We start from the raw sequence: 27,664 nt of genomic DNA, 5'->3' as shown, positions 1-27,664 counted from the left end.
TTTCCAAATCTTCTGCAATTACTTCCTTAATAACTGATTCCAATATTTTAGCAACAGATGATGTTTGGCTTATCAGGTAATTTCTGATAATCTTGCCTGGTGCAGGACAGGGTGTGGGTAATGAGCCAGTTAAACAACTGATTTGAAAATGTGACGATCTTATAAATTTTGTACTCTAAACAAATGAAATGTAGTGTGGGATGCTAGTTTTACCGTGTCTGTATAGCACTGTTTACTGGCTTTATTGGAGACGCTGCAGTATTGTATACAATCTCATCAGTTTACTGATGAACAGGTATTCTCATAATGCTTGTTTGCATAGCAATGATTGCTACACATTTAACACATTTAACATTTAGTGCGCCAGGCAGTTTGAACTGTTTAAATGTGCTGCCATGTTATATTAATGCAGAGTTATTACTTATTAAAATACATTGAGTTAAGGGTGAGGTCATGTCTGAGTAGAGAGATGGAAAGAATTTAAAGGAGCTGGGGTAATCCTAACACCATCAATCTGCACAGCATGGTTTTGGAGAAAGTCAGGATTTGCACATTTCCTTCATATTTTCGTTGTTGTAATGTGATACATTGACTTTACTCACCAGACTGCAGTAGTGAAGAATCCAAAATTCAGAAAGGTTTTTGGAAGAGAGATGTAGCTAAATATTTCATTATATAAATGGCAAAAGTAATGGGACAAAGCTGGGAATTAGATTTAAGTTGGTTTCTCCTCTAGAATGCTAGTACAAACAAGATGGACTGAATGGCCTCCAGCGATGTGGTAAAATGCCAGGATTAACTGCTTGAAGCTAGAATTGACTTTCAAATAGACACTGCTGTGCCTAGAGGTATCATTATTCCTCCCACATAGATCTAACCAGCTTAGATTGCATGATGCCATGCTCTCAAGATCTAATGGATTCAGTATATTCTCTGGTTGCATTATTAGATGCGAAGTCCTAGGACTGTGGATGATATCAGGGGATGAGGCTAGTAGAGGAAAAAAACTGACAGCAACAACTAAGGACAGCATCATTAGTGCCCAGAGCAATGGTCCTGATTCTGAATTATAGACAACTCTAAAGCAATAGAAACTGTGTTGGGGAGTGGGGCACATTTAGGTTCCGCCTACCTCATTATTTGGACCATCACTTGCTGGCCAGCACGTCAGCCTGCTCTAGTCTATAACCCCCTTGGCTACAGGAAAGAAGGGTCTCAGAGGTTTTTTCATAGCATTTGGTCATGTGGTGTACTGGTAACAGCGTGGGGTAATACTGAGGGAGTGCTGCAATACTGAATGACCCTGCTCTGGTGGTTCAGTTTACAGAGAAAATGAGGAGGAAGTCACCCTTAAAGTGGGCACTTAAAGCAGGATATCTTTCCTCAAACTGTTGGTGAGATGTTTGTGTTGCAAGGTGCCAATTATATATTTCAACTTGGAAACAGTCACTGAACTTGACAAAATATTCACTGTTAAATTGTTATTTATATCTGTCTGTGTGACTTAGGCAATAGAAGTATGCGCATATTCTGTACCTGTTTCATTCAGCTCATATTTGTGGATAATTGCGATTGCATTTTCATCAGTGGTGATTTCCTTCTGCTCTTTTAAGAAATTCTTGATCTCAGTGACGGTCAAGATCTGGTCCTCCCCTGAGTAGTAGTTAAAGATCTCCTCCAATTCTGGTCGCTGCATCAGAAACTTGCAAAACTCCTCGATCTCGTGCTCTTCCAATTTGTTAGTATTGGACTTGTCACATTGCTAAGGAGGTAAGAGAGAGAGGTCAATGAGATACATTGCAGAAACACTGAAAGCTCCCTCAACAGTTGCCTCTATGCATGGTACTAAATCAAGATGACAACTGAATAAGCAGTGAAGTGGCAAACTGAGTGATCATGCTGTGGTTACATAGAACATAGAACATCGAACATTATAGCACAGTACAGGCATTTCGGCCCTCGATGTTGTGTCGACCTGCCATACCAATCTGAAGCCCATCTAACCTACACTGTTCCATGTACGTCCATATGCTTGTCAAATGACGACATAAATGTACTTAAAGTTGGCGAATCTACTACCGTTGCAGGCAAAGCGTTCCATTCCCTTACTATTCTCTGAGTAAAGAAACTACCTCTGACATCTGTCCTATACCTTTCACCCCTCAATTTAAAGCTATGCCCCTTCATGCTCGCTGTCACCATCCTAGGAAAAAGGCTCTCCCTATCCACCCTATCTAACCCTCTGATTATCTTATATGTCTCAATTAAGTCACCTCTCAACCTTCTTCTCTCTAATGAAAACAGCCTCAAGTCCCTCAGCCTTTCCTCGTAAGACCTTCCCTCCATACCAGGCAACATCCTAGTAAATCTCCTCTGCACTCTTTCCAAAGCTTCCACATCCTTCTTATAATGCGGTGACCAGAACTGTACGCAATACTCCAAGTGCGGCCGCACCATAGTTTTGTACAGCTGCAGCATAAATTGATTGGCTTGCCAAGCTGGTTCATTAGTTCACAGACGTTTCATTACCCTGCTGGGTAATATCGTCAGTGCAGTCTCCGATGAAGTGCCGTTGTGTTTTCGTGCCTGGTATTTGAACTTTGGGGTCCACTGGAGATGGTTACCACATTTCCAGGTTTTCTTCAAAGTGGAGTATATATAGGGTCTAATTCTACATGTTTATTGATGGCCTTCTTGGTGGAGGACAAAGCCTTTAGGAATTCCTCAGCTTGTCTCTGTTTGGCTTGTCCTTGGATCCTGGTGTTGTCCCAATCAAATAGGTGGTTCTCCTTATCCATGTGAATGGAGATGACACCACAACTGGGTGATAAAATAATCAACACACTAAACAGACTCAAACAGACTGGACAAATCAACACAGCCTACTACCTAAACATAAAACCAGAAGGGACAAACACCCCTGATTCTACAGCCTCCCAAAAGTGCACAAACGTGGAGTACCCCTCAGACCCATAGTCTCCCTCCCAGGCACACCAACACACAGGTTAGCCAAGGAATTACAACAAAGCCTAAAGCACCTCAGTCAGCAAGTCATCACACTCAATCCACTCAACCTATGAGTTCCTCAAATCCCTCAATGACATAAGAATAGACAAGGACAAGACCAGGGTATCCTTTGACGTCACTACCACATTCAGGTCGATTGACATACCACTGGCAAGAGAAATATGAGCTGCACTACTAAAAGAACGAGATCCGAGTTACACCATCTCCATAGACAACATGCTGAAATTACTGGACCCATGCCTCACAATCCACTTTACCTTTAATGGCCAAATCTGTGGACAAATCAACGGGACACCCATGGGGTCACCTATTTCCGGACTGATGGCAGAAGCAGTGATGTAGAGACTTGAAAGCATGGCCTTTCCAAAGATCCAACCTAAACTATGGATCCGGTATGTGGGCGACACTTGCATCAAACGGATTAAACTAGAGGAGACGCATCAACTCATAAACAACACACTCAACGGCATCAAATTCACCAGGGAAGAAGAAAAGAACAAACAGCTCCCATTCCTGGGCATCATGGTGTAATGCAGGGCCAATGGGGAATTTCTGGCGAAGATACACAGAAAGGCCACACACGTGGATCAAGTCCTGAATTTCAACAGTAACCACCCCAACACACTCAAACTAAGTTGCATGAAAATACTATTTAAATGAATGACAACTCACTGCCGCAACCCGGAATTACGCCAAAATGAAGAAGAATGCCCTACCGAGTGTTTAAGGCCAACGGATACCCAAACAGCTGGGTTCGATGATGCCTACCGCACAAATAACAACAGGAAGGTACAGTACACCTTGACACACACATCACATTACAGTACGTCAAGAACATATCTGAACTGATCACAAGATTCCTATAACCACTGGGCATCAGAGTGGCAGAAAAAACCTATGCCAACTGCTAAGTCGAACCAAAGATCCCATACTCACTATGGGCAGAACCAACCAGATATACAAGATTTCATGCAAGGATTGCAACAGACATTACGTTGTACAGACAGGAAGGAAACTGGCCACAAGAATACATGAACACCCACGATCAACAAAAGGACACGACCAATACTCCCTCGTCTCCATTCACACAGATAAGGAAAACCACCAGTTCGATTGGGACAACGTCAGGACAAGCCAAACTCAGACAAGCATGGGAATTTCTCGAGGCCTGGTTCTCCACCAAGAAGGCCATCAATAAACACAGAATTAGACCTTTTATATACACCACTCCGAAGAAATACCAGAAATGAAGTAATCAACTCCAACAGATTCCAGAGTTTAAAAACCAGGCGGGAAAATGCAACAGTACTTTGTTGGAGGCTATACTGATGATGTTACCCAGCAGGGTAATGAAATGTCTGCGAACTAATGACCAGCTCGGCGAGCAAACCAACCACAGCATCCACAATCCCCACAACCTACAAATCCACTCAAGAACCTGAGTGAGTGTGTTTCTGTGGAAGTTTACATGAGTGTGAATCTGCATGCCAGTGGAACTGTAAACAAATGTGTACTCGCCTGAGTGACTGAAACAGTAAGGGTGTGTTAATGTAAATGTTCATCTGGATGAGTGTCAATGGGTAATTGAGTATGTGGGTGAGCGTTTGTGCATGTGTGAAACTAAAACCAAAACAGAAATTGCTGGAGAAATTTATCAGGTCTGGTAGCCTCTGTGCGAAGACAGCAGACCTAATGTTGAGAGAGATCAGAGATAATGGGAACTGCAGATGCTGGAGAATCCAAGATAACAAAGTGTGAGGCTGGATGAACACAGCAGGCCAAGCAGCAACTTAGGAGCAGAAAAGCTGACGTTTCGGGCCTAGACCCTTCATCAGAGATCTCGGCCTGAAACGTCAGCTTTTTGCTCCTGAGATGTTGCTTGGCCTGCTGTGTTCATCCAGCTTCACACTTTGTTATCGTAGGCTTAATGTTGAGTCTGGACTAAAAACTGAAAGAACTGCGGATGCCGTAAATCAGAAACAAAAACAGAAATTGCAATGAAAGCTCAGCAGATCTGGCAGCACCTGTGAAGAGAAAACAGAGATAACATTTCAGGTCCGGTGACCCTTTCTCCGAACTCCTCATCAGAACTGTTTGGAGCTAGGGAAATATAGTATTTATGCTGAAGCCGAATTTGGGGGAGGGGAGAAGTGAGTGGACAGGCGGAGATGAAGCCCATAGAGACACAGAGAGGTACGAAAGGGGTAGGTAAACAAGGAGATTATGGAAAGCAGGCCAATGCGGCAGAAAATCTGAATAAGTGATAATAAGAACCAAGAGTAGGAGAAAATGGGTGGGCTCTACTGAATGCAAACACTTTTTCTTTATTCATTCACAGGATGAGCGTTTTATTGTCATCCCTAATTGCCTAGAGGGCATTTAAGAGTCATTAGTGTGGGTCTGGAGTCACATGTAGGGCAGACCAGGTAAAGATGGCAGTTTCCTTCCCTAAAGGACATGAGTGAACCAGATGGGGTTTTTCCAGACAATCGGCAATAGATTTACGGTCATCATTAGATCCTTAATTCTAGATACGTATTGAATTCAAGTTCCATCATCTGCCATGGCAGGATTCAAAGCGAGTCCTCAGAACATTATCTGGGTCTCTGGATTAGCAGTCCAGCGATAATACCACTAGGCCATCACTTCACCTGGTAGGCCAATTATCATGTCATAATTGGCCTAGGAATAGATGAGAATGAAAGCATGCTAAAAACAATCAATGCCATAACTGAAATGGATGTGGGATGGGTAAGAAACATTGAAGAATGGAATCAGACTCTAAAATGATTGAACTTGGTAGTCACAGAGATGCACAACATGGAAACAGACCCCTTCAGTCCAACTCGTCCATGCCAACCAAATATCCTAAATTAATCTCGTTCTATTTGCCAACATTTGGCCCATTTCTCTCTAAATCCTTCCTAATCATATAGCCATTCAGATTCCTTTTAGGTGTTGTAATTGTACCAGCCTCCACCACTTACTCTGGTATCTCATTACATACATGCACCACCCTGTGTGTAAAAAGTTGCCCCTTGTGTCCTTTTTAAATCTTTGCCCTCTCACCGTAAACCTATGCCCTCTAGTTTTGGATTAACCCACGTCTAGGAAAGAGACCTGAGCCATTCACTCTATCCATGCCCCCTCATGACTTTATAAATCTCTATAAGGTCACCCCTCAGTCTCTGATGCTTCGGGAAAAATAGCCTCAGTCTATTCAGCCTCTCCCTTTAGCTCAAACCCGCCAACCCTGGCAACATCCTTGTAAATCTCTCCAGGACCCTTTCAAATTTCACAACATTCTTCCTATAGCAGGGAGACCAGAATTCACACAGTATTCCAAAAGTGGCCTAACCAATGTCCTACAACCTGACACATAACCTCCCAACTCCTATACTCGATGCAATGACCATTAAAGTTAAGCATACTAAATGCCTTCTTCACTGCCCTGTCTACCTGTGACTCCACTTTCATGGAACTATGAACCTGCACTTCAAGGTCTCTTTATTAGGCAACACTCCCCAGGACCTTACCATTAAGCGTATAAGTCCTGCCCTGTCCTGCCTGGCCTTACCCCAGAATAGCAGGCGGGAATATCCACCCATCCCCATGATACTCTGTCTTTGGACAGGGAATGTCCACCCAACATCTCCGATGCCTAATCTCTGGACAGGGAATGCCGAAAGGGAATGTCCATCCAGCCATGATGCCTCTCTGGATAAGGAATGTCAAAACGTAATGTCCAACTAGGCCTCATGATTCCCTCTCTCTGGGCAGGGACTGCCCATTCAGCTTCTGAGATGCCCTCAGGGACAAAGAAGTGTAGAACTGAGGTCTCATTTGTAAGAATTTGGGGTGAGTATCAAGTCCTGCTGGGGAAGTACAAAAGAGAAACATTTCTATTGCTGCTTATATTGTGTAGTCCTGCTGTTCAGGAACCGCTCATGATCACCTTTCTCTATGGATTAGAACTGTCGTTCTATTTGGAAATCTACATCTCATTCCCCAAGTGCAGTGAGTGTACATAGCAGCAAATGACAGTGGCTCGCATTACGTGTGAAAACTAGGAAAACTTGCGTTTATAAAGCACTTTTCAAAACCAAACCATTTCCCAAAACTCTTCACACAATAAAACTCCTTTGAACACACTGTTGTAATGTAATTAATTCTGCAACTTAATCTATACACAGCAAACTCCCATAAACTACAATGTGATAATCAGACCAGCTACTCGTATGGTCTGATGAAGAATCACCAGACTCAAAACACGAACTCTGCTTTCTTCCCAGAGATGGTGCCAGACCCCGCTGAGTTTCTCTAGCAATTTCTGTTTTTGTTTCAGATCTTCAGCACCCACAGTTCTTTGTCTTATTTTATTTATTTATTTTTGCTGCTTGTGTGATGTTGATCAGGGGATAAATATTGGTCAGGACACCAGGGACTACACCCCTTTCTACTTTCAAAATGGTGTCTTGGAATCTTTTACAGACATCAGATTAGCAGACAAGTGTGTTGCTCTAGTTTCTCACATGAAAGCGGGTTGTTGTGTGATGACGCAGCCTACCAAAACCACTGGAGCAAAGAGCTGGAGAGACGTTGGGTTTTTTGGTTGAAAATTTGAACAATAAAAGCAGTCTGAATGGATGTGGTCGAGCTCTCACAGAACTAGGATTTTTAGTTTGTTCAGCAGAGGTTGTGGCTGGGGTCTCAGCAGAGTCGGAAAGCAGTGAATCTCTCCCAGCTGCGACACTCTGAGTTTTCCCAAGATGTTTCTCCTCTTGGGCTGCTGGAGCTGTGTGTAAGACAATTCTATTTTTCGAATTTGCCAAGGGTGTGCTTATGGGATGTTACTATACTGGAACAGTTACAGTTTGGAAGTAAAATAATCTATTATACTGTTAAGTTTTCCAATAGTGTTGTTATTAAACATTCTTCTTTCTTTTGTCGTATTTTAAGTACAGTTTTGAATAAATCGTGTTTTTCATAATGTGGAGTAGTTTGACCAATCAAATTACATCTGGAATACAGCAGTTCACATTTATCATTAAAATAAGGAAACATTAGGGTCTGGGCTATCTTCCTAATATATTTCAAGGGTGTCTGGTCTGACCTATAACATAACACTTGTGTGTTGTATGCCCTCACTACTGACTACAGGAGGATTGAAAATAGATGAAGTCAAGTAGACCACACAGCTCAAGTGCTAATTAAGGAGGATTTGAAATGTTGCTGGGTTTAACTCCACAAATTTCGTTTGGTAGGTGCCAGGGCTGGTATTGTAGAAGAGGTTGAGATTGTCTGGCAGGGGGAAGAGAAATTGAACCACATTCAGGAGCAGTTTACTAACCAGGAAGCCCTGGCTGAGGCCAGACAACTCCATGCTAACCATGGGCGCAGAGTTATATTTGTGATGTGTGCAGGGCTCACAGAAACATGAGGGTAGGAGAAGTAGGTCATTTAGACCCTCAAGCCTGCTCCACCATTCAACTTGATCACGGCTGATCATCCAACTCAATACCTTGCTCCCAGTTTCTCCCCATACCCTTTGACCCCTTTAGCCCCGAGAACTGTATCTAACTCCTTCTTGAAAACGTTCAATGTTTTGGCCTCAACCACTTGCTGTGGCAGAGAATTCCACAGGGTCACCATTCTGAGCGAAGAAATTTCTCCTCATCTCGGTCCCAGATGGGGCTGGCAATATTAGCAGGGAACAATACCCTTGGCAACGCTGGGCAAATGGGACAGTGACATGATTCCTGATGACTACCAATATCTCTGTATAATTCTGACTTACAAGTGACAAAAGAAACACACTGGTGTGATACATTTCAAAGTAGAATAGTCTGCCGTGTTACACAGTCTGGCCTCACACAAGGGAATCAGATAAAGCTGTCAGCGACAGACAATCAATGTCCAAGACAAATGAACTTTATGGACTTGGAGATGATCCAGAATGTGATGTCCTGTGTTTTCTCTGAAAATCTCTCTCTGGTATAGTAACCACAAGCACACTGTAATCTACTGCAATAGTTTGTCTGTCCAGTTTGTTGCAATGGGCCCAGATGTCCAATGAGAGCAGGCTTGCTGACTCTGACCATACTGCAGAAGTGACTGAGCTGTTTCCGAACCCTTGCAAACATCAACATGGACTCTGCAACAACAACAACTGTCACCAGATCCAAAGATTTGGCAAGGCAACTCCCAACCAACACAGTCATGTAAGGAATCAGTGTAAAGAGAAATCACAGCAGCTCAGTTAAAAACGTAAAATGATTTAAATCCACTTTCAGACAACGAACTAAAATAGAAAGCAAAGTACACAGCGTGACCAAGAGAAACTTACTTCTCTTGAAGGAACAATGTTTTGCCCCAAAACTAAACAATTAAGAGAAGAAGATTCAACAATTATTGACTTGGACCCTGACCCCTGTCACACTTCATTGTAGGGAAGTCTCTCTGCAGCACTAACGATGAACCACTACTGAGTCTTAATGAGAACAAGCGCTCCTCCTCAAAACAAAACAAGATGTGGTCTATTATGTGTATTAATAGATGCATGTGATGTTTGCTAGTTAGACATAATTCCAAGATTGTGGCAGACCAAGGATGACCCTTTTGGAATTTTAGAGTTAGACACCTCTTTTCCTCACCCAAAATTTCCCACTACCAAAATTCACAGAATCTACCAAAACTCAAAAAAGCCACAATGAGTTCCTACAATCAGGATATTTGCAAATTTAATTGATTGAAGATGTGAGCTAGACTCATGCATTGATATGGAAGAAGAAAGTCATGAAGGCATTTTCAAAGAATGCGCTTTTTCATTGTATTTGATGTTTTTTTACAGTGACGTTTTAAACTTCCCTCCACTTGAGCTCGCTGAGACCATCTTTACCCCACGTCAGCTCAGCTGTTCTGCAGCAAAAGGAGCAGAGGGTCCTTGAAAGCGTGTTTGCCAAAAATAACCATATTGATATGACCACTCACTGCAGACTAAAAACAGAGAAAGTGGCTTTTAAACTGTTAACATGGCTAACATTGACTAAGGCAGAGCAGGTAAGTAATAGGTGGGCTGTTGCAGAATGTCAACATGGGCTTGAGCTAGCAACAATAACAACTCACATTCCTCTGTTCTCCCACATGCCTCAAATACTCACAAAGGCAATCAGTCACAAGGCAAACAGTAACTGGAGCTTCATGTATCCTGGTCACTTCTCTGGATTTGTGGGAGTGTTTGGGAGTGAGAGAGAAGTCTACTTTTGAACACCAATTCCCATCAGCTGATTTAGCATCAGTGTTCCCTTTTCAGCTGTTGCAATAACCTCCCAGAAAGAAGGACAACTTCCTGCACAGAGAACCAGAACCTTTCCTACATAGCAGTGAAAAACTGCATAGAACTTTACCAAGCACTGGGCAGTGAAAGTTGTATCTCCCCCCCACACCCAGAGCAGGTGTTGGGATGCAGGTAATGTCACTGGACTATTAATCCAGAACCCTCAGCTAATGTTTTGGTGACATGCGCTCAAATCCTACCAGGGCAGATGGTGAAATTTGAACTAAAAGCTCATCTAATGGCAACTATATTGATTGTTATAACAACTCAGCTGTATCACTGTCTTTTAGGGGAGGAAATCTGTCACCTTACCTACTCTAGTCTACCTGTGGCTCCAGACCCAAAGCAATGTGATTGATTTCTTAATCACCCTTTAAAATTGCTTAGCAAGCCACTCACTTGTAATAAGCTGCTACGAAGTCTAAAGCAGTGAATAAATGCAGAAAGACAACCGGGCAATGATTAAGGCATTGGAATCAACAACTGGCATAGCCCTGTCGATGCATAAGACATATGAGTAGGAATAGGTAATTTTGTCCCATCAAGTCTGCTCTTAGCCCTTTAGGGTACTCTTGACAAAAATCTGGGGTCTAGTCCCAAAATTGAGAGAGCTCGCCCAAAGCAGTCCTCCTTCTAACCCAACCTGCCACGTGGTCACTCTGAGGTAGTGTTTATACCAATTGCATGTCAACACATTGACTTCCAGTTTGGAGATCTGCATACCATAGAACATAGAACATAGAACATTACAGCACAGTACAGGCCCTTCGGCCCTCGATGTTGTGTCGACCTGTCATACCGATCTCAAGCTCATTTAACCTACACTATTCCACATACGTCCATATGCTTATCCAATGACGCCTTAAATGTACCTAAAGTTGGCGAATCTACTACTGTCGCAGGCAAAGCGTTCCATTCCCTTACTACTCTCTGAGTAAAGAAACTACCTCTGACATCTGTCCTATATCTTTCACCCCTCAATTTAAAGCTATGCCCCCTCGTGCTCACCGTCACCATCCTGGGAAAAAGGCACTCCCTATCCACCCTATCTAACCCTCTGATTATTTTATATGTTTCAATTAAGTCACCTCTCAACCTTCTTCTCTCTAACGGAAACAGCCTCAAGTCCCTCAGCCTTTCCTTGTAAGACCTTCCCTCCATACCAGGCAACATCCTAGTAAATCTCCTCTGCACCCTTTCCAAAGCTTCCACATCCTTCTTATGTGGTGACCAGAACTGTACGCAATACTCCGAGTGCGGCCGCACCAGAGTTTTGTACAGCTTCACCATAACCTCTTGGCTCCGGAACTCAATCCCTCTATTAATAAAAGCTAAAACACTGTATGCCTTCTTAACAGCCCTGTCAACCTGGGTGGCAACTTTCAAGGATCTGTGTACATGGACACCGAGATCTCTCTGCTCATCTACACTACTAAGAATCTTACCATTAGCCCTGTACTTTGCCTTCCGGTTACTCCTACCAAAGTGCATCACCTCACACTTGTCTGCATTAAACTCCATTTGCCACCTCTCAGCCCAGCTCTGCAGCTTATCTATGTCTCTCTGCAACCTACAGCATCCTTCATCACTATCCACAACTCCACCAACCTTAGTGTCGTCTGCAAATTTACTAACCCATCCTTCTACGCCCTCATCCAGGTCATTTATAAAAATGACAAACAGCAGTGGACCCAACACTGACCCTTGCGGTACACCACTAGTAACTGGTCTCCAGGATGAACATTTCCCATCAACTACCACCCTCTGTCTTCTTTCAGCAAGCCAATTTCCGAACCAAACTGCTATATCTCCCAAAATTCCATTCCTCCGTATTTTGTACAATTTTCTTTTCTTAATACTGTTGAAAAATATTCATTTAGCACTTCCCCATCTCATCTGACTCCACACACAACTCACCACTACTATCCTTGATTGGGCCTAATCTTACTTTCGTCATTCTTTTATTCCTCAGATACCTATAGAAAGCCTTAGGGTTTACCCTGATCCTATCCGCCAACAACTTCTCATGTCTCCTCCTGGCTCTTCTGAGCTCTCTCTTTAGGTCTTTCCTGGCTACCTTGTAGCCCTCAAGTGCCCTAACTGAGCCTTCACATCTCTTACCAAAGAGAAAACTAAGAGTTGTCCAAGATACAACTTCATCCTTGGCATACTCGCAGAATCCTGTCTTATAACGTCACCAGCACCATCTTTAGTATATCATGTCCCACTGGCAGGACAGGCCCAGCAGAGATGGCAGTGCAGTGGCATACCAGTCAGGAGACAGTTGCGCTCAGAGTTCTCAATACTGATTCTGGACCCCATGAAAAGTCTCATGGCACCAGGTGAAACATGGGCAGGGAAACCACCTCCTGATTACCATACACCATCTTTCCATTGGCTGATGGATCAGTGTTCAGTGGAGGATGCACTAGGGGTGGAGTGGGGGTGGGGGAGGGGGGGTGTGGGTGCGATGGAGGATTTCAATGTCCACCAATGTCCAACAGTGGCTTGATAGCAGCACTATTCATCGACAGGATCAAGTCCTAAAGCACTTAGATGCTAGACTGGATCTGCTGATGAGAACCACCACAAGGGGAAAAACAAATGTGACCTCATCCTCACCAATCTGCCTTTTACAGATGCATCTGTCCATGACTGCATGGGTACCCTCTATTGTGTTACGTGGCACTATACCAAATAGGACAGACTTTAAGCAGATCTAATATCTCAAGACTAGGCATACATGAGGCAGTGTAGGCAAGCATCAGCAGCAGAATCGTACTCCAACACAATTGATAACCTCACCGCCTGACACATCCCCCTCTTTACTATTACTGTCAAGCCATGGGATCAACCATCATTCAATGAAGAGTGCAGGAGGACATGCCAAGAGCAACACTAGGCATTCTTCATAATGAGGAGTCAACCTGATGAAGCTACAACATAGATCACTTGGTTGCCAAACAGCAGAAGGAAACTAATATACACAGGGATATACAACCCAAATATAAATGGATCAATCTTAAGCTCTGCACTCCCGTCACATCCAATCATGAATGGTGGTGGACAATTAGACAACTCACTGGAGAAAGAGAAGCTTCACAAATTCCCATCTTCAATGTTTGTAAAGTCCAGCATATATCAGTGCAAAGATTCAAGGCTAAAGCATTTGCAACAGTTTTCTGTCAGAAGTGCCCAATGGACTATCCATCTCGGCCTCCTCCAGAGATCTCCAGCATCAGTCTTCAGACAGTCTTCAGCCATTTTGATTCATTCTACATGATATCAAGAAATACCTGGAGGCCCTGGATATCGTGGGCCTTGACAACATTCCAGCAATAGTACTGAAGATTTGAACTTGCCACATTTCAGTACATTTGCAACAATAGCATCAACCCAACAATGTGGAAAATCATCCAGGTATGTCCTGTACACAAAAAGTAGGACTAATCTTGGGGCGGCACGGTGGCTCAGTGGTTAGCACTGCAGCCTCACAGCACCAGGGACCTGAGTTCAATTCCAGCCTCGGGCGACTGTCTGTGTGGAGTTTGCACATTCTCCCCGTGTCTGCGTGGGTTTCCTCCGGGTGCTCCGGTTTCCTCCCACAGTCCAAAGATGTGCAGGCTAAGTGGATCGGCCATGCCAAATTGCCCGTGGTGTTCAGGGGTGTGTGGGTTATGGGGGAATGGGTCTGAGTGGGATGCTTCAAGGGGCATTGTGGACTTGTTGGGCCAAAGGGCCTGTTTCCACACTGTAGGGAATCTAATCTCATCCAACATGGTCGAAACCACTGTTATAACTATGGATCAGAATGAGGAAGAACATATGGATATATAGAATTTTTAATTACCATATATGTTTTATCTTATTAAGTGGCATAGATCAGGATTGCTGTGGGTGTAAATTCAGTGGCTATCTGGAGAGAAATCCTGGAATGTTATACCTGCTTGTGCTAAAAGAACTTCAAGTAGAAAATTTTCAAAGGGACAGAAGTAAGCCAAAACAAACTGAACTGTGATCTTCTGCAGCTACGTAGACAACTACCCACATAGATCAACAAAATCCCCACCTCACTGAGTTCTGCAAAACAGACACTGCTGAAAATCGCAAAAAAAGACAATTTCAGCCAAGTGTCTTTAAATCAATGGTTCAACATCATTGCTACTGGTAATATCAAAAATAACAGTCACAAAGTCCATTATCTATTTTTGACAGAACTTGGAAACTGATTTGTATTTCATTCTAAACTTTTATCCTTTTATTATGCACCTCTCATTTGTAATCTGTGTTTATGTGAATGTTGTATTATTGTTTATTTTCATTTTCAGTAACTAATGAGCTCTTTCTCTTTTATTAACTCGCAAAAGCAAGGTTAAATTGGCTGCTTTTAAAACAGAAAATTATTTGGTGTGGGAGCAAGTTATTCAAGAGAAGAGATCTTTTCTTAAGTTAACCTTGTTAATCAAACTAAAGACTGGTGAGTAAAGAAAGGAAGTTCATTCTTCCTCACCTAGGAGCTTGCTAAATTGGGGTATCCCAACTGTAATAAACTAGGGAACCTTTTCCAGAGCCTGGTCATAAAAACCATCCCCTCAGTCTACTCTCATTTATCAACAAAATGGCAGAAGTGGTCATACATATGGCCATCAATTGGCACATGCTAAAGAATCAGAGGCTGCCAATTCTTCTTGACTTGATTGCACCGATTGGGAGCGATTATGTAGCCACCTAGAGTTCAGACAGAGGGATCCAGACCTTCTCTCCTCACCTAGAGGTGAGGGATGTGAGTTATGGGAAGAGGGTAGTTGGCCCTTTCTGTGCAAGTCCTTCTACACACCAGCCCCTCTGGAAGCCCACAAGCAACCCAGGCAAGTTGATGTTACAAGTTATCAGTCCAACCCTTCATGAAGTGCTTCAGAATCTGAAGAGTCATAAATAGAACTGAACAGTACACGATCATCAGCCAGCAGCCCTATGTCTGACCTTATGTTAAACAGAAGGTCATTGATAAAGCAATTGAATATAGTTGGACCAAGGGAACTTGCTCTTGCAGTGGTGTCCTGGGTCTGAGACATCCAGCTTCTAACAACAACCACCTTCATGCTAGCTATGATTCCAATCCGGTGGGGGGGGGGGGGGGGGGGGGGCCATTTCTGCTACTTCTAGTTTTCTTTGGGTTTACCAATGTCAAACCTTGATTAAATGCAGCTTTGATATCAAGGGCAGTCACTCTCACCTCCTCCCTGGAGTTCAGCACATTTGTCCATGAATAGACTCAGGCTGTAATGAGGTCTGGAGCACTGTGGTCAATGAAGATTAGTCAATAGATTATTACATCGCACTTAGGTACAGGAATACTTATTCCTACGCACCTGCTCTGCTGTTCAATATGATCATAGCTGGTATAACTGTGGTCTCAGCTCCACTTTTCCATCTGCCCTCACACAACTCTTGACTCCTTTGTCCATTAAAAATCATTCCAGACCAGATCTAGTCTCTCTCTCATTATGGGAGATATCCATTCAATATGCACTTCGTCTAGTTCCTTCAGGATCCTACGTGTTTCAATCAGATAAGTGCTGCTTGAAAATACTGTCGAGACTGCTTCAGTGTTGTAGACATTCTAAAATGTATCAGTGCTCAGCCAACTGTCTGCACTTGGCATCTTTACATGTCTGCAGCTGCTAAGCATTGTAATTATATTGTTGGTCACTGCATAATATCTCTGGCATATCTCTTGTAACAGGCAGAGCTGTGAACAGATTCAATCATTATCTGACAAATCCTTATCAGTGCTGTAAAAACTGCATGATTCTCAATATGACAGCTATGGGCTGGTGGAGTGTTTTCACCTTGGGATCAGAAGGTCAAGATACACTCTGGAGACTGCAGAACAGCTGATATTGATGAATATTGTGTGGAATGTAAAGTCATTATCACACCACATCCACATAGGCTCCTATTGAACCAGTTCAATTCAATACGCCCCTTCATTGTAAGTTTGTTCCAGTGAAGGCTTTATGTAAAAGCAATTTGTTCCAAATTGCTCCAACCCAAACACCAATTAGATGAATGATTTTGGACAGCACTAACCACTGGGGAGAACTGACCTGAATATTGTATTAAAGATTACTTCCTTCTATGATTCTGTGGGCAGCAGCCACACCTGAGTGGGAAAGGTTGTGGGTTCAGGTCCTACTCCCGAGGCTACAGTGCAATATCCAGATTGACATGCATTGGCACTGTGATCTTCCAGATGAAGTGTTAAACTATGGCCTAGTCCATCCTCTCCAGTGATGTAAAAGATCACATGGTACTGTTCCAAAGAAGAGCAGGGGAGCTTTCTCTGGTGTCTTCATCAATATTCATACCATAGGCAACATCACTAAAACAGACTAAAACACAGCTCTTTCTGGGGGCTTGCCATGTAAAAATGGACTGCTGCATTTCCAGCATTACAACAATGGTACTGCCAATTAGCTGCACTATGATTGATAATCTTGATGTGATGAAAAAGATTGATGAAATACAAGATCGTCCTCTGTATATAAAATCTTGAGAGGCATGTGTAGTATGAATACTCAGAAATTTTTCCCAAGAGTGGAAATGTTAAAAACTAGGGACCATAGAATTAAGGTGAGTGTGGTAGATGCCTAGACAGACACATGAACAGGCAGGGAACAAAGGGACACGGACCATATGGAGGCAGATGTGATTAGTTTAGAATAGCGTCATGGTCAACGTAGACATGGCGGGCCTGTTCCTGCACTGTACTGTTCTATGTTCCTTATTCTGCCCAATGGTTCATTGCACTTCCAATGTTGGTCATTAACAGTAACAGGTGCCACAACTGAAGATGTGATGCTGTAAATGACTGCAAGTTTCTTCATTGGGCCAGTGCTCGATGAGCAAGACCAAATGTTCCACCCCAGTTTTAATCCTGGATCTGAGCAAGTCCAAACAGAAACACGCTAATCTAAAGGATGAATTTACCCGTTTCTTGTCCACGCTCACCACATTCTCAAAACAACACAATCCTGTCCCCCATCCCACAACTTCAGACAGGTCTTGCTTTCTCTAGTATTTACAATGACACAACAGCTCTCCGTCCTCGTGCTCCCATGAGGAGCTCGAACAGTTCATCCACTTCACTAACACCTTCCACCTCAACCTCAAGTTCACCTGGACCATCTCTGATACCTCTCTCTCCTTCCTGAATCTCTCTATGTCCATCTTTGGCCAAATCAATTTCAAGCCTACCTATTCCCACAGCTACCTAGAGTACACCTCCTCTCACCCACCTTCCTGCAAAAAGGCCATCCCCTATTCCCAATTCTTTCGACTCTGCTGCATCTGCTCCCGAGATGAGACATTCCCAGATGTCCTGGTTTTCAAGGACTGCAACTTCCCCTCCACAGTGGTCAAAAATGCCCTTGGCTGTGTCTCTCGCATTTCCCGCAACTGATCCCTCACACTCCCTCCCCGCAATAATAACCAAAACAGAATCTCCCTCATTCTCACATACCACCCCACCAACCTGCGGATCCAACGCATTATCCTCTGACACCTTCGCCAGCTGCAATCCGACCTCACGCCCAACGACATTTTTCCCTCTGCACCCTTATCTGCTTTCCTGAGGGACTACTCTCTCCGTGATTTCCTTGTCTGCTCCACACTCTCCACCAGCCCCACCACACCTGGCACTTTTCTCTGCAACCGCAGGAAGTGCTACACTTGCCCCTACACCTCCTCCCTCACCCACAACCCAGGCCCCAAGAAGACTTTCCGCATCAAACAGATGTTCACCTGCACATCTGCTAATGTGGTATACTGCATCTGCTGTACCTGTTGTGACCTCCTCTAAATCGGGGAAACCAAGCGGAGGCTTGGGGGCCGCTTTGCGGAACACCTACGCTCGGTTCGCACCAAACAACTGCACCTCCCAGTCGCGAACCATTTCAACTCCCCTCCCAGTCCTTGGATGACCTGTCCATCCTGGGCCTCCTGCAGTGCCACAATGATGCCACCTGAAGGTTGCAAGAACAGCATCTCATATTTCGCTTGGGAGTCCTGCAGCCCAATGGTATCAATGTGGACTTCACAGGCTTCAAAATCTCCCCTCCCCCAACCATATCCCAAAACCAGCCCAGCTTGTCCATGCCTCCCTAATCTGTCCTTCCTCCCATCTATCGCCTCCTCCCATTTCAAGCCCCATCCCCATCTCCCACCTACTAGCCTCATCCCACCTCCTTGGCCTGTCCGTCCTCCCTGGACTGACCTATCCCCCCCCTAACTCCCCACCTACATTCACCTTTACTGGCTCCAACCCCGCCTCCTTGACTTGTCTGTCTCCTCTCCACCTATCTCCTCCTTTATCCATCTTCTATCTGCCTCCCCCTTTCTCCTTATTTATTTCAGAATCCCCTTGCCCTTCCCCATTTCTGAAAAAGGGTCTAGACCTGAAATGTCAGCCTTCCTGCTCCTCTGATGCTGCTTGGCCTGCTGCGTTCATCCAACTCTACACCTTGTTATCTCAGCTATCTTGTTAACCAATAATATTAACAGTTCTTTCTCTACACACGTTGTCCATCCATCCTTTAAACCTGCAGTCATCATATTTCCCCTCAAAAAACTCTTGGCCTTACTATCCTTGCAAATTATTATCCCATCCCTAAGTTTCCTTTCCTTTTCAGAGTTCCTAAATGGTTTGTTAGCTCCCAACCTGATTCCCATCTTTTCCTGAGCTCCATTATTGAATCACTCCAATCAGGATTCTGCCTCTGCCAGAAATGGTTCCCAAAGTCCCAATGGTATCCTGTATGAGTGTAACAAAGTCTCCCTCATCCTTCCTGACCTGTTTGACACAGTTGACCATATCGTCCTCACCCAGCTCTCTCCATGGTTATCTAGTTGGGATGGGACTTCTCTCATCCGTTCCATTCTTACTGATTGCAACCAGAGTCACTTAGAATGGCCGCCCTTCCCACTGTTGCTACCAATGGTGTCCTTCAAGGAACTATGTTCAATCTCTTTGTATAAAATAGTCTGAAAGGGTTGGACAGACTGGTTGTAGTGATGATATTGTTTCTCCTGGATGAGGAGTAGGGGTGGGGTTGGGGTGTCAGGTTGGGGTGTGGGAAAGAGTCCACAGAAAATGGTCACCGTCTCAGGAAATCCATCAGACCATTTCAGACTGAGATGAAGAAAAATGTCTTCGTTCAGAAGGTGGTGAATCTGTAGAATTCTCAATACCAGAAGCCATGATCATGTTAAATGGCGGAATGGGCTCAATGGGCAGAGTGGCCTACTCCTATTTTGTACATTTCCAGCTATTTGGCATGTGCTTGCTGTCCTATCGTAACATCTTCTGAAGACACAATGATAATTTTCACATGTACAGTGATGACAGCCAGGTCTATTTCATTGCCACTTCTCTGGACTCCTTCATGTGTTGCTAAATGGTCAGGTTGCTCATCCAACGTCCGTACTACATGAGCAGACACTACCTCCAATTAAATTTCACAAAGACTGAAATCATCATTCTCAGTCCGTTTTCCAAGCTTCATTTTCCTTTCTGCCAAGTATATCTCTTCACCTGGCAACTGTCCGAGGTGAAGTCAGTTTGCTTACAAAGTTGGCACCACATTCGTTCCTGAGACAAGATTCCAACCTCATTCTCATGATCACTAAGGCAGCCATGTTCCACTTTGGTAACATCACCTGACGTCTCCCATCTCAGCTCATTGGCTGCTGAAACCCTCAGTCACGCCTCTTTTACTTTAGTCATTTCAACATCTCAATATTCTCTCATCTCTTGAAAACTGGAAATTTTAAACACTGATGAAATAGTTTCTTGCCATATAATGCATACGGCCATCACTTTTTCGTCTTCAAAATTGTCCAGAAAGGCTTGAGCAATAGATGAACACTGTTTAACACTGCTACCATCTGTAGCAATGTGAGTGGTGTTCACCACTAATAGGATGCTGCTGTCAAGCCACCAGGACATTCAATGTGTGGGGAGAGGTGGGGTGGGATTCTGAGTGGTTGACAGTGGGTTAGCTTGGGAATAGTGGGTGGCATGGTGGTTCAGTGGTTAGCACTGCAGCCTCACAGTGCCAGGAACCCGGGTTCGATTCCAGCCTCAGGTAACTGTCTGTGTGGAGTTTGCACATTCTCCCCGTGTCTGCGTGGGTTTCCTCTGGGTGCTCCGGTTTCCTCCCACAGTCCAAAGATGTGCAGGCTAGGTGAATTGGCCATGCTAAATTGCCCATAGTGTTCAGGGGTGTGTGAGTTATAAGGGGATGGGTCTGGGTGGGCTGCTCCAAGGGGCGGTGTGGACTTGTTGGGCCGAAGGGCCTGTTTTCACACTGTAGGGAATCTAAACAAAAAGCTCTGCTAGAAGCAATCCATGTTATGACGAGACCTGGGGAATGGGAGATAAGTAAAAAACATGGAAGGAGGTATCGATGCCCTAAAGTTATTGAAATTGATGCTGAATTCTAAAGTCTACAAACCTTCCCAAGCAGAGGATGAGATGTTGTTCTTCCAGAATAATTTTAGAACCTGAACTAGAATTATGCTAACAGCCAACTTTTGTATTCTGAGCTGTCTCAGTAGCTGACTTTACGCTATACATATTAATATTCTGTAATACTGTATTCTTTGTAGACAGATAAAATTTACATGCACTGTGCCAATGTCAATTTGCTGGTTTTAAAACTTAAACTGTCAGTTAATTGTCATCTAACCAGTTCATTCTCCATGGAAAAGCCTCTGGCAAGGTTTACTTGCCAATCAGTCAACACTTGCTTCTCATACAGTATAAATGTTTTTTTCCCCTTAATTTGGTACTTTTGTGAATTGTCCTGATGAGTGCTAGATGAAAAATTTTCAATATAGCTCACAACAAAGGCCAAGCAAACCATCTGTCTCCTAAGATGCTGCTTGGCCTGCTGTGTTCATCCAGCTCCACACTTTGTTATCTTGGATTCTCCAGCATCTGCAGTTCCCATTATCACTGTCTCCTGATCACTTGCTGCTCCTGCATGTTAACTTTCACTCAGGGCTGTTTGTGAAAACAGGTCAGTTTCAAAAAGCAAGTTGTCATGACCTTGCGGATATGACAGAAATGACTTCCACAAACAGTCTCTCCATGCAGTCACATAGCTTCCTACCTTGAACAGCTGGTAAGCATATTCATCTTCAGTTTCAATGTTGATCATCTTCAGCAGGTTTTTAATCTCTTTGAAGCTCATTTTGTTGTCCTTGTTTTTGTCAGCCTTCCGGAGGTATTCATGGATCCAGATAGATTCATGTAAAGGACATCACTCAAAAATGTGAGGGAGACAGGGACAGAATGACAGAGACAGTCAGAGATGATATGGTGTAGCAGGGGCAGTAGGGAAGAGCGAAGTACACGTACAGAGGTCAATAAGAGAGGGTGAAACAGAGACAGGGCAGTGAGTAAGAGGGACAGACAGAAAGCAAGAGGGGGAGAGAGAGAGAAAGTGAGGCAAAGAGTGCAACGGGCAAAACAGACACAGACAGAAAATGAAGGGTAGTAGGGAAAGAGGGAGTGTGGCACAGACATATGCTGCACATTCATACACAAATGCAAAACACAGAAACCAGGGAGCAGGAATAGGCTATTCAGTTGATCAAACTTGCTTTGTCATTCTACATCATCATTACTGATCTTCTACCTCATTGCCATATTCCTACATTCACTCCATTTCCCTTAATGCCTTTCAAATCCATAAACTTACCTGTGTTCAGTGACTTGGCCAGCACAGCCTTCTGTAGGAGAAAATTCAACAAGATCACTACCCTTTGAGTGAAGAAATCTTTTCTCATTTCAGTCCTAAATGGTCTACCACACATCCTGAGACTCTGGCCCCTGGTTCTAGACTCCCATACCAGAGAAAACAGCCTCCCTACATTCAGTCAATTCAGTGCCATTCAAATTTTATGTGTTTCAATCAGATCCCCTCCCAACCTTCTAAACTCTAGCAAATACAGGCCCTGTCGATCCAGTCCTTCTACACAGAACAGTCCTGCCCTCCCTGGTATTAGCCTAGCGCACCTCCACTGTGCACCCTCTATAGGACATATATCCTCTCCTAGATAGGGAGGCAAAAATTGCAGGCAATATTCCAGATGTGGTCTCACCAGGCCCTGCATAACTGCAGTAAGATATCCTGACTTCTAAGCTCAATGAAAGCTAATATACTATTTACCTTGCTAATTGCTTGTTACGCTTACTTATCTACAATCATTAACTGATGTCCAAAGACACCCAGATCTCTTGTACATCCCCACTTCCTGATATATTATCATTTAATTATACTCTTCCTCTCTTTTCTTTTCCACAGTGAAGGGTATTATTAAACACTTAGTCATGTTTCACTGTATCTGCCATGTGTTTGCTGACTCAACTTATGTAAAATGTTCCTGTCTCCTTGACTCCTCCCCAGAACTCACACAACCTCACTCGATTTTGTGTCATCTGCAAACTTTCAAATGTTGGATTTTGTTCACTCATCCAGGCCATTTAACATATGGGATAAACATCAGTCTGAAGCATTGATCAGTACACCAGAAGTCACTGCCTGTCTCTTGGAAAAAGACCCACTTTTTCCCACTCTTTCATGTATGTCAACCAATTTTTGATCCATGCCAATATATCCCATCTGCTTTACTTTTGTTCACTACCCCCTTCTGAGGGGCAAAATCTAAAACCCTCTGAATATCCAAATGTACTACATCTACTGATTCTCTCTCATCTATTCCAGAAAAGAATAATTTGATTAGGGATAGTCAGCATGGTTTTGTGAAGGGTAGGTCGCGCCTCACAAACGTTATTGAGTTCTTTGAGAAGGTGACCAAACAGGTAGATGAGAGTAAACCGGTTGATGTGGTGTATGGATTTCAGCAAGGCGTTCGATAAGGTTCCCCATAGTAAGTTATTGTACAAAATGCAGAGGAATGGGATTGTGGGAGATATAGCAGTTTGGATCGGAAATTGGCTTGCTGAAAGAAGACAGAGGGTGGTAGTTGATGGGAAATGTTCATCCTGGAGACCAGTTACTAGTGGTGTACCGCAAGGGTCAGTGTTGGGTCCACTGCTGTTTGTCATTTTTATAAATGACCTGGATGAGGGTGAAGAAGGATGGGTTAGTAAATTTGCAGACGACACTAAGGTCGGTAGAGTTGTGGATAGGGACGAAGGATGCTGTAGGTTACAGAGAGACATAGATAAGCTGCAGAGCTGGGCTGAGAGGTGGCAAATGGAGTTTAATGCGGACAAGTGTGAGGTGATGCACTTTGGTACGAGTAACTGGAATGCAAAGTACTGGGCTAATGGTAAGATTCTTGGTAGTGTAGATGAGCAGAGAGATCTCGGTGTCCATGTACACAGATCCTTGAAAGTTGCCACCCAGGTTGACAGGGCTGTTACAGTGTTTTAGCTCTTATTAATAGAGGGATCGAGTTCCGGGACCAAGAGGTTATGCTGCATCTGTACAAAATTCTGGTGCGGCCGCACTTGGAGTATTACGTACAGTTCTGATCACTGCATTATAAGAAGGATGTGGAAGCTTGAGGCTGTTTTCGTTAGAGAGAAGAAGGTTGAGAGGTGACTTAATTGAAACATATAAAATAATCAGAGGGTTGGATAGGGAGAGCCTTTTTCCTAGGATGGTGACGGTGAGCACAAGGGGGCATAGCTTTAAATTCAGGGGTGAAAGATATAGGACAGATGTCAGAGGTAGTTTTTTTACTCAGAGAGTAGAAAGGGAATGGAACGCTTTGCCTGCAACGGTAGTAGATTAGCCAACTTTAAGTATATTTAAGTCATCATTGGACAAGCATATGGACGTACATGGAATAGTGTAGTTAGATGGGCTTCAGATTCTTATGACAGGTCAGCACAACATCGAGGGCCGAAATGCCTGTACTGTGCTGTAATGTTCTATGTTCTAATTACATCTTCAAAAAGCTCTAGTAGGTACAGCAGATCATAAGGAAGGTGTGATATCTCAGGAAGCCTGGCTGAAGAGTCAGTAAAGAGAATCCAAAGCCATTCTTTAGATGGATTAAAAACAACAGGATAACTCGGGAGAAGCTCTTGAACAGCATTACAGTAATGATATCTACCCCACGTTACTGAGAGAGGCAAGTGAGGAGATTTCTGGGGACTTGATCAAGATCTTTGTATCCTCACTAGCCACTGGAGAGGTCTCAGAGGCCACAAATGTTGTTTCTCTGTTCAACAAAGGAAGTAGGGATAATCCAGGAAACTATAGGCTGATGAGTCTCACATCAGTGGTTGGGATGCAATCAGAGAGAATTCTTTGGGATAGGATTTACACACATTTGGGAAAGCATGGCCAAATTAGGGACAGTAGGCATAGGTTTGTGCAGGGAAGGTCATGTCTTATTAACTTGGTTGAATTTTTCAAGGTGGTGACTAAGATGATCAATGAGTGTACAGCAGTGGATGTTGTTTCCGTGGATTTCAGTAAGGCTTTAGACAAGGCCCCTCATGGTAGGCTTATCCATAAGATGGGATCCAGAGTGACTTGGCCATGTTGATTCAGAATTGGCTTGCCCATAGAAGCCAGACGGTAGTGACAGAAGTGTGTTTTTCAGGCTGGAGGTCTGTGACTAGCTGTGGTTCATGGGGATCTATACTGGGACCTTGAGATAACAAGATGTAGAGCTGGATGAACACAGAAGGCCAAGTGGCATCATAGGAGCAGCAAGGCTGACGTTTCGGGACCTCTGCTGTTTATGATATGGATAAATGACTTGAATAAAAATGTGGATGGGTGGGTTAGTAAGTTTGCAGGTGATACATTGATTAGTAGAGTTGTGGATAGTGTAGAAGGTTGCCAATGGATACAGCAGGATAGAGATCACTTGCAGATACAGGTGGGCAAATGACAGATGGAGTTTAATCTGGGTAAGTGAGAGATGTTGCACTTTAGGGGATCAAATGTTAAGGAAAAGAATACAATTAATGGTAGAATGGCATTGATGTAGAAACAAATCTTGGGATTCAATTCTGAAAGTGGCCAAGCAAGTCATGGTAAAGAAGGTGTATTACATGTTTGGCTTTACTGGTTGGGGCATTCAGTAAAGAGTCAAGAATGTCACATTACAGCTTTACAGGACTTCAGTCAGGCCATACTTACAGTATTGTGTTCAATTCTGGTTGCCACAATACAAGGTGGATCTGGAAGCTTTGGAGAGTGTACAGAAGAGGTTTACCAGGATGCTGCCTGGATTAGAGGGTACGGGCTATAAGGAGACGTTAGAAAAACTCTGCTAGTTTCTCTTAAGTGGCAGAGGCTGAGGGGAGATTTGATAGAAATTTATAATATTGTGAGGTGCATAGATAGGGCTAACAGTCAGAATCTTTCTCCCCAAGAGTTGAAATGTCTAATACCAGTGGGCATGTATTTAAGGTGAGAGGGGGAAAGTTCAAAGACGTGAGGAGCAGGTTGTTCACACAAAGAGTGGTAGGAGTCTGGAGTGCACTGCCAGGGCTGCTGGTGGAGAGAGACATCATAGGGACATTTAAGGGACTTTTAGATAAGCACTTGAATATGCAAGGAATGGAGGGATATGGACCAAAGGCAGGCAGAAGGGATTAGTTTCCTTTCGCAACTTGTTCAGCATAACATCATCAAACGAAGGCCCTGTTCCTGTACTGTATAGTTCTTTGTTCTCTGGGAAGTATAGTTTATTGCAGAACATCGAAACAAACCCAGTAGTTGTAGTGTATATAGCCTACTTCCAGCCCAGAACAGACAGCTCTGCAGACCCATTCCAGGATGCTCTTGCATACAACTGAATGTTTTTTCCCCATCACCAAATCACCTTGACATTCTGTTTTGTTTTTAACTATTTGATAGGCCGAGTAGCCTGCTTTCTCTCTGTAGGGTCCAATGATTCTATGAACTACCACCAGTGTATCGTCCATGTAGTCAATTGGCTATCGCAAAGCCTGTTAAAGGCAATGGAAACATTGAGAGGAGAGGGGGAAGCAGCAAAACTGGGAAGGAACAAGGGCATTAGAGAATCAGATGGGTTTTTCCAACAACTGACAAGGGTTTCATGGTCATAATTATATTCAATTCCAAATTTTTATTGGATTCAAATTCCACCTTCTGCTATAGCACAATTTGAGCCTGGGTTCTCAGAATACTACCTGGGTCACTAGATTAATAGCCTCCTGACAGTTCATCTAGACCCTCACTTCACTTTGGGGTCTCCATTATAAAGGGCTCAGATGAAGAATTGCCTCTGGGCAGGCCATTGCCTGTTACCCAGGGAACTCATCCTTGTAGAGCTCCACAGGGAGATTAATTAGTGATTCCTCATGGACCCTATCAGGAGTATCACAAATGGTGATTGGAATTTTGTCATTTATTGCTAAAAAAAAAAACAGCATACAAGTGGGGAAGTATTTCTGCAACTTCACAAGGCATCAGTGGGACAGCACCTGGACAATTATTGTTTTGGTTCCCTTATTTGAGGAGGGATTTACTTGTATTAGAGGCAGTTCAGAGAAGATTCACTAGATGGAATCCAGAGACGAAGGATTTGTCTTATGAAGAGACATAAAGCTATACCAGGATGTTACGAGGACTGGAGGGTTTGAGTTATAAGGAGAAGCTGGATAAACTGCAACTTCTTTCACTGGAGCATAGGAGGTTGGACCTTACAGAAGTTTATAAAGTCATGAGGGGCATAAATAAGATGAATAGCATAGGTCTTTTCCCTCAGGTGGGGGTGTTCAAAACTAGGGGGCATATTTTTGAGGTTAGCGGAGAAAGAAATAAAAAGGGACCTGAGAGGCAAGTTTGTATGTGGAATGAACTGCCAGATTAAGTGGTAGATGCAAGTACAGTGACAATATTTAAAAGATATTAGGACAGGTACAAAAATAGGAAAGATTTGGAGGGGCATGGGCCAATCGCAGGCAAGGGGGACTAGTTTAGTTTGGGAAACTTGGTCAGCATGGACAAGTTGAACTGAAGGTTCTGTTTCCATGCTGCATGACTCCATGACTGTTATGACAGGAGATCTTATGTAGGCATATAAGCCACTAAAGTGAATTGATAAAACGGACATAATGTGGAGGTGCTGGTGTTGGGCTAGGGTGGACAAAGTCAGAAGTTACACAACACCAGCTTTCACAAATCACAAGCTTTCAGACCGCTGTTCCTTCATCAGGTGAAGTGAGGAAGGAACAACTCTCTGAAAACCTATGATTGTTGGACTATAGTGTGG

General features: G+C 43.6%; 1 protein-coding gene across 3 annotated transcripts in view; it reads right to left on the bottom strand.

The window, feature by feature from the left end:
- Window positions 1–27,664, bottom strand: part of LOC125466175 (1-phosphatidylinositol 4,5-bisphosphate phosphodiesterase delta-3-like) — a 151,208-nt gene that overhangs the window by 61,948 nt on the left and 61,596 nt on the right. For all 3 annotated transcript variants that reach the window (XM_059638836.1, XM_059638837.1, XM_059638838.1), the window contains exons 4-5: window positions 21,541–21,670; window positions 1,537–1,762 (exon numbers count right to left, since the gene is read on the bottom strand). In XM_059638836.1, coding sequence (XP_059494819.1) covers window positions 1,537–1,762; window positions 21,541–21,670 — 356 coding nt within the window. The remainder of the gene's footprint in view (window positions 1–1,536; window positions 1,763–21,540; window positions 21,671–27,664) is intronic.

This window comes from Stegostoma tigrinum, chromosome 31 (assembly GCF_030684315.1).
Source record: "Stegostoma tigrinum isolate sSteTig4 chromosome 31, sSteTig4.hap1, whole genome shotgun sequence".
Lineage (NCBI taxonomy): Eukaryota > Metazoa > Chordata > Chondrichthyes > Orectolobiformes > Stegostomatidae > Stegostoma > Stegostoma tigrinum.
This window is presented reverse-complemented; position numbering and strand designations above follow the sequence as displayed.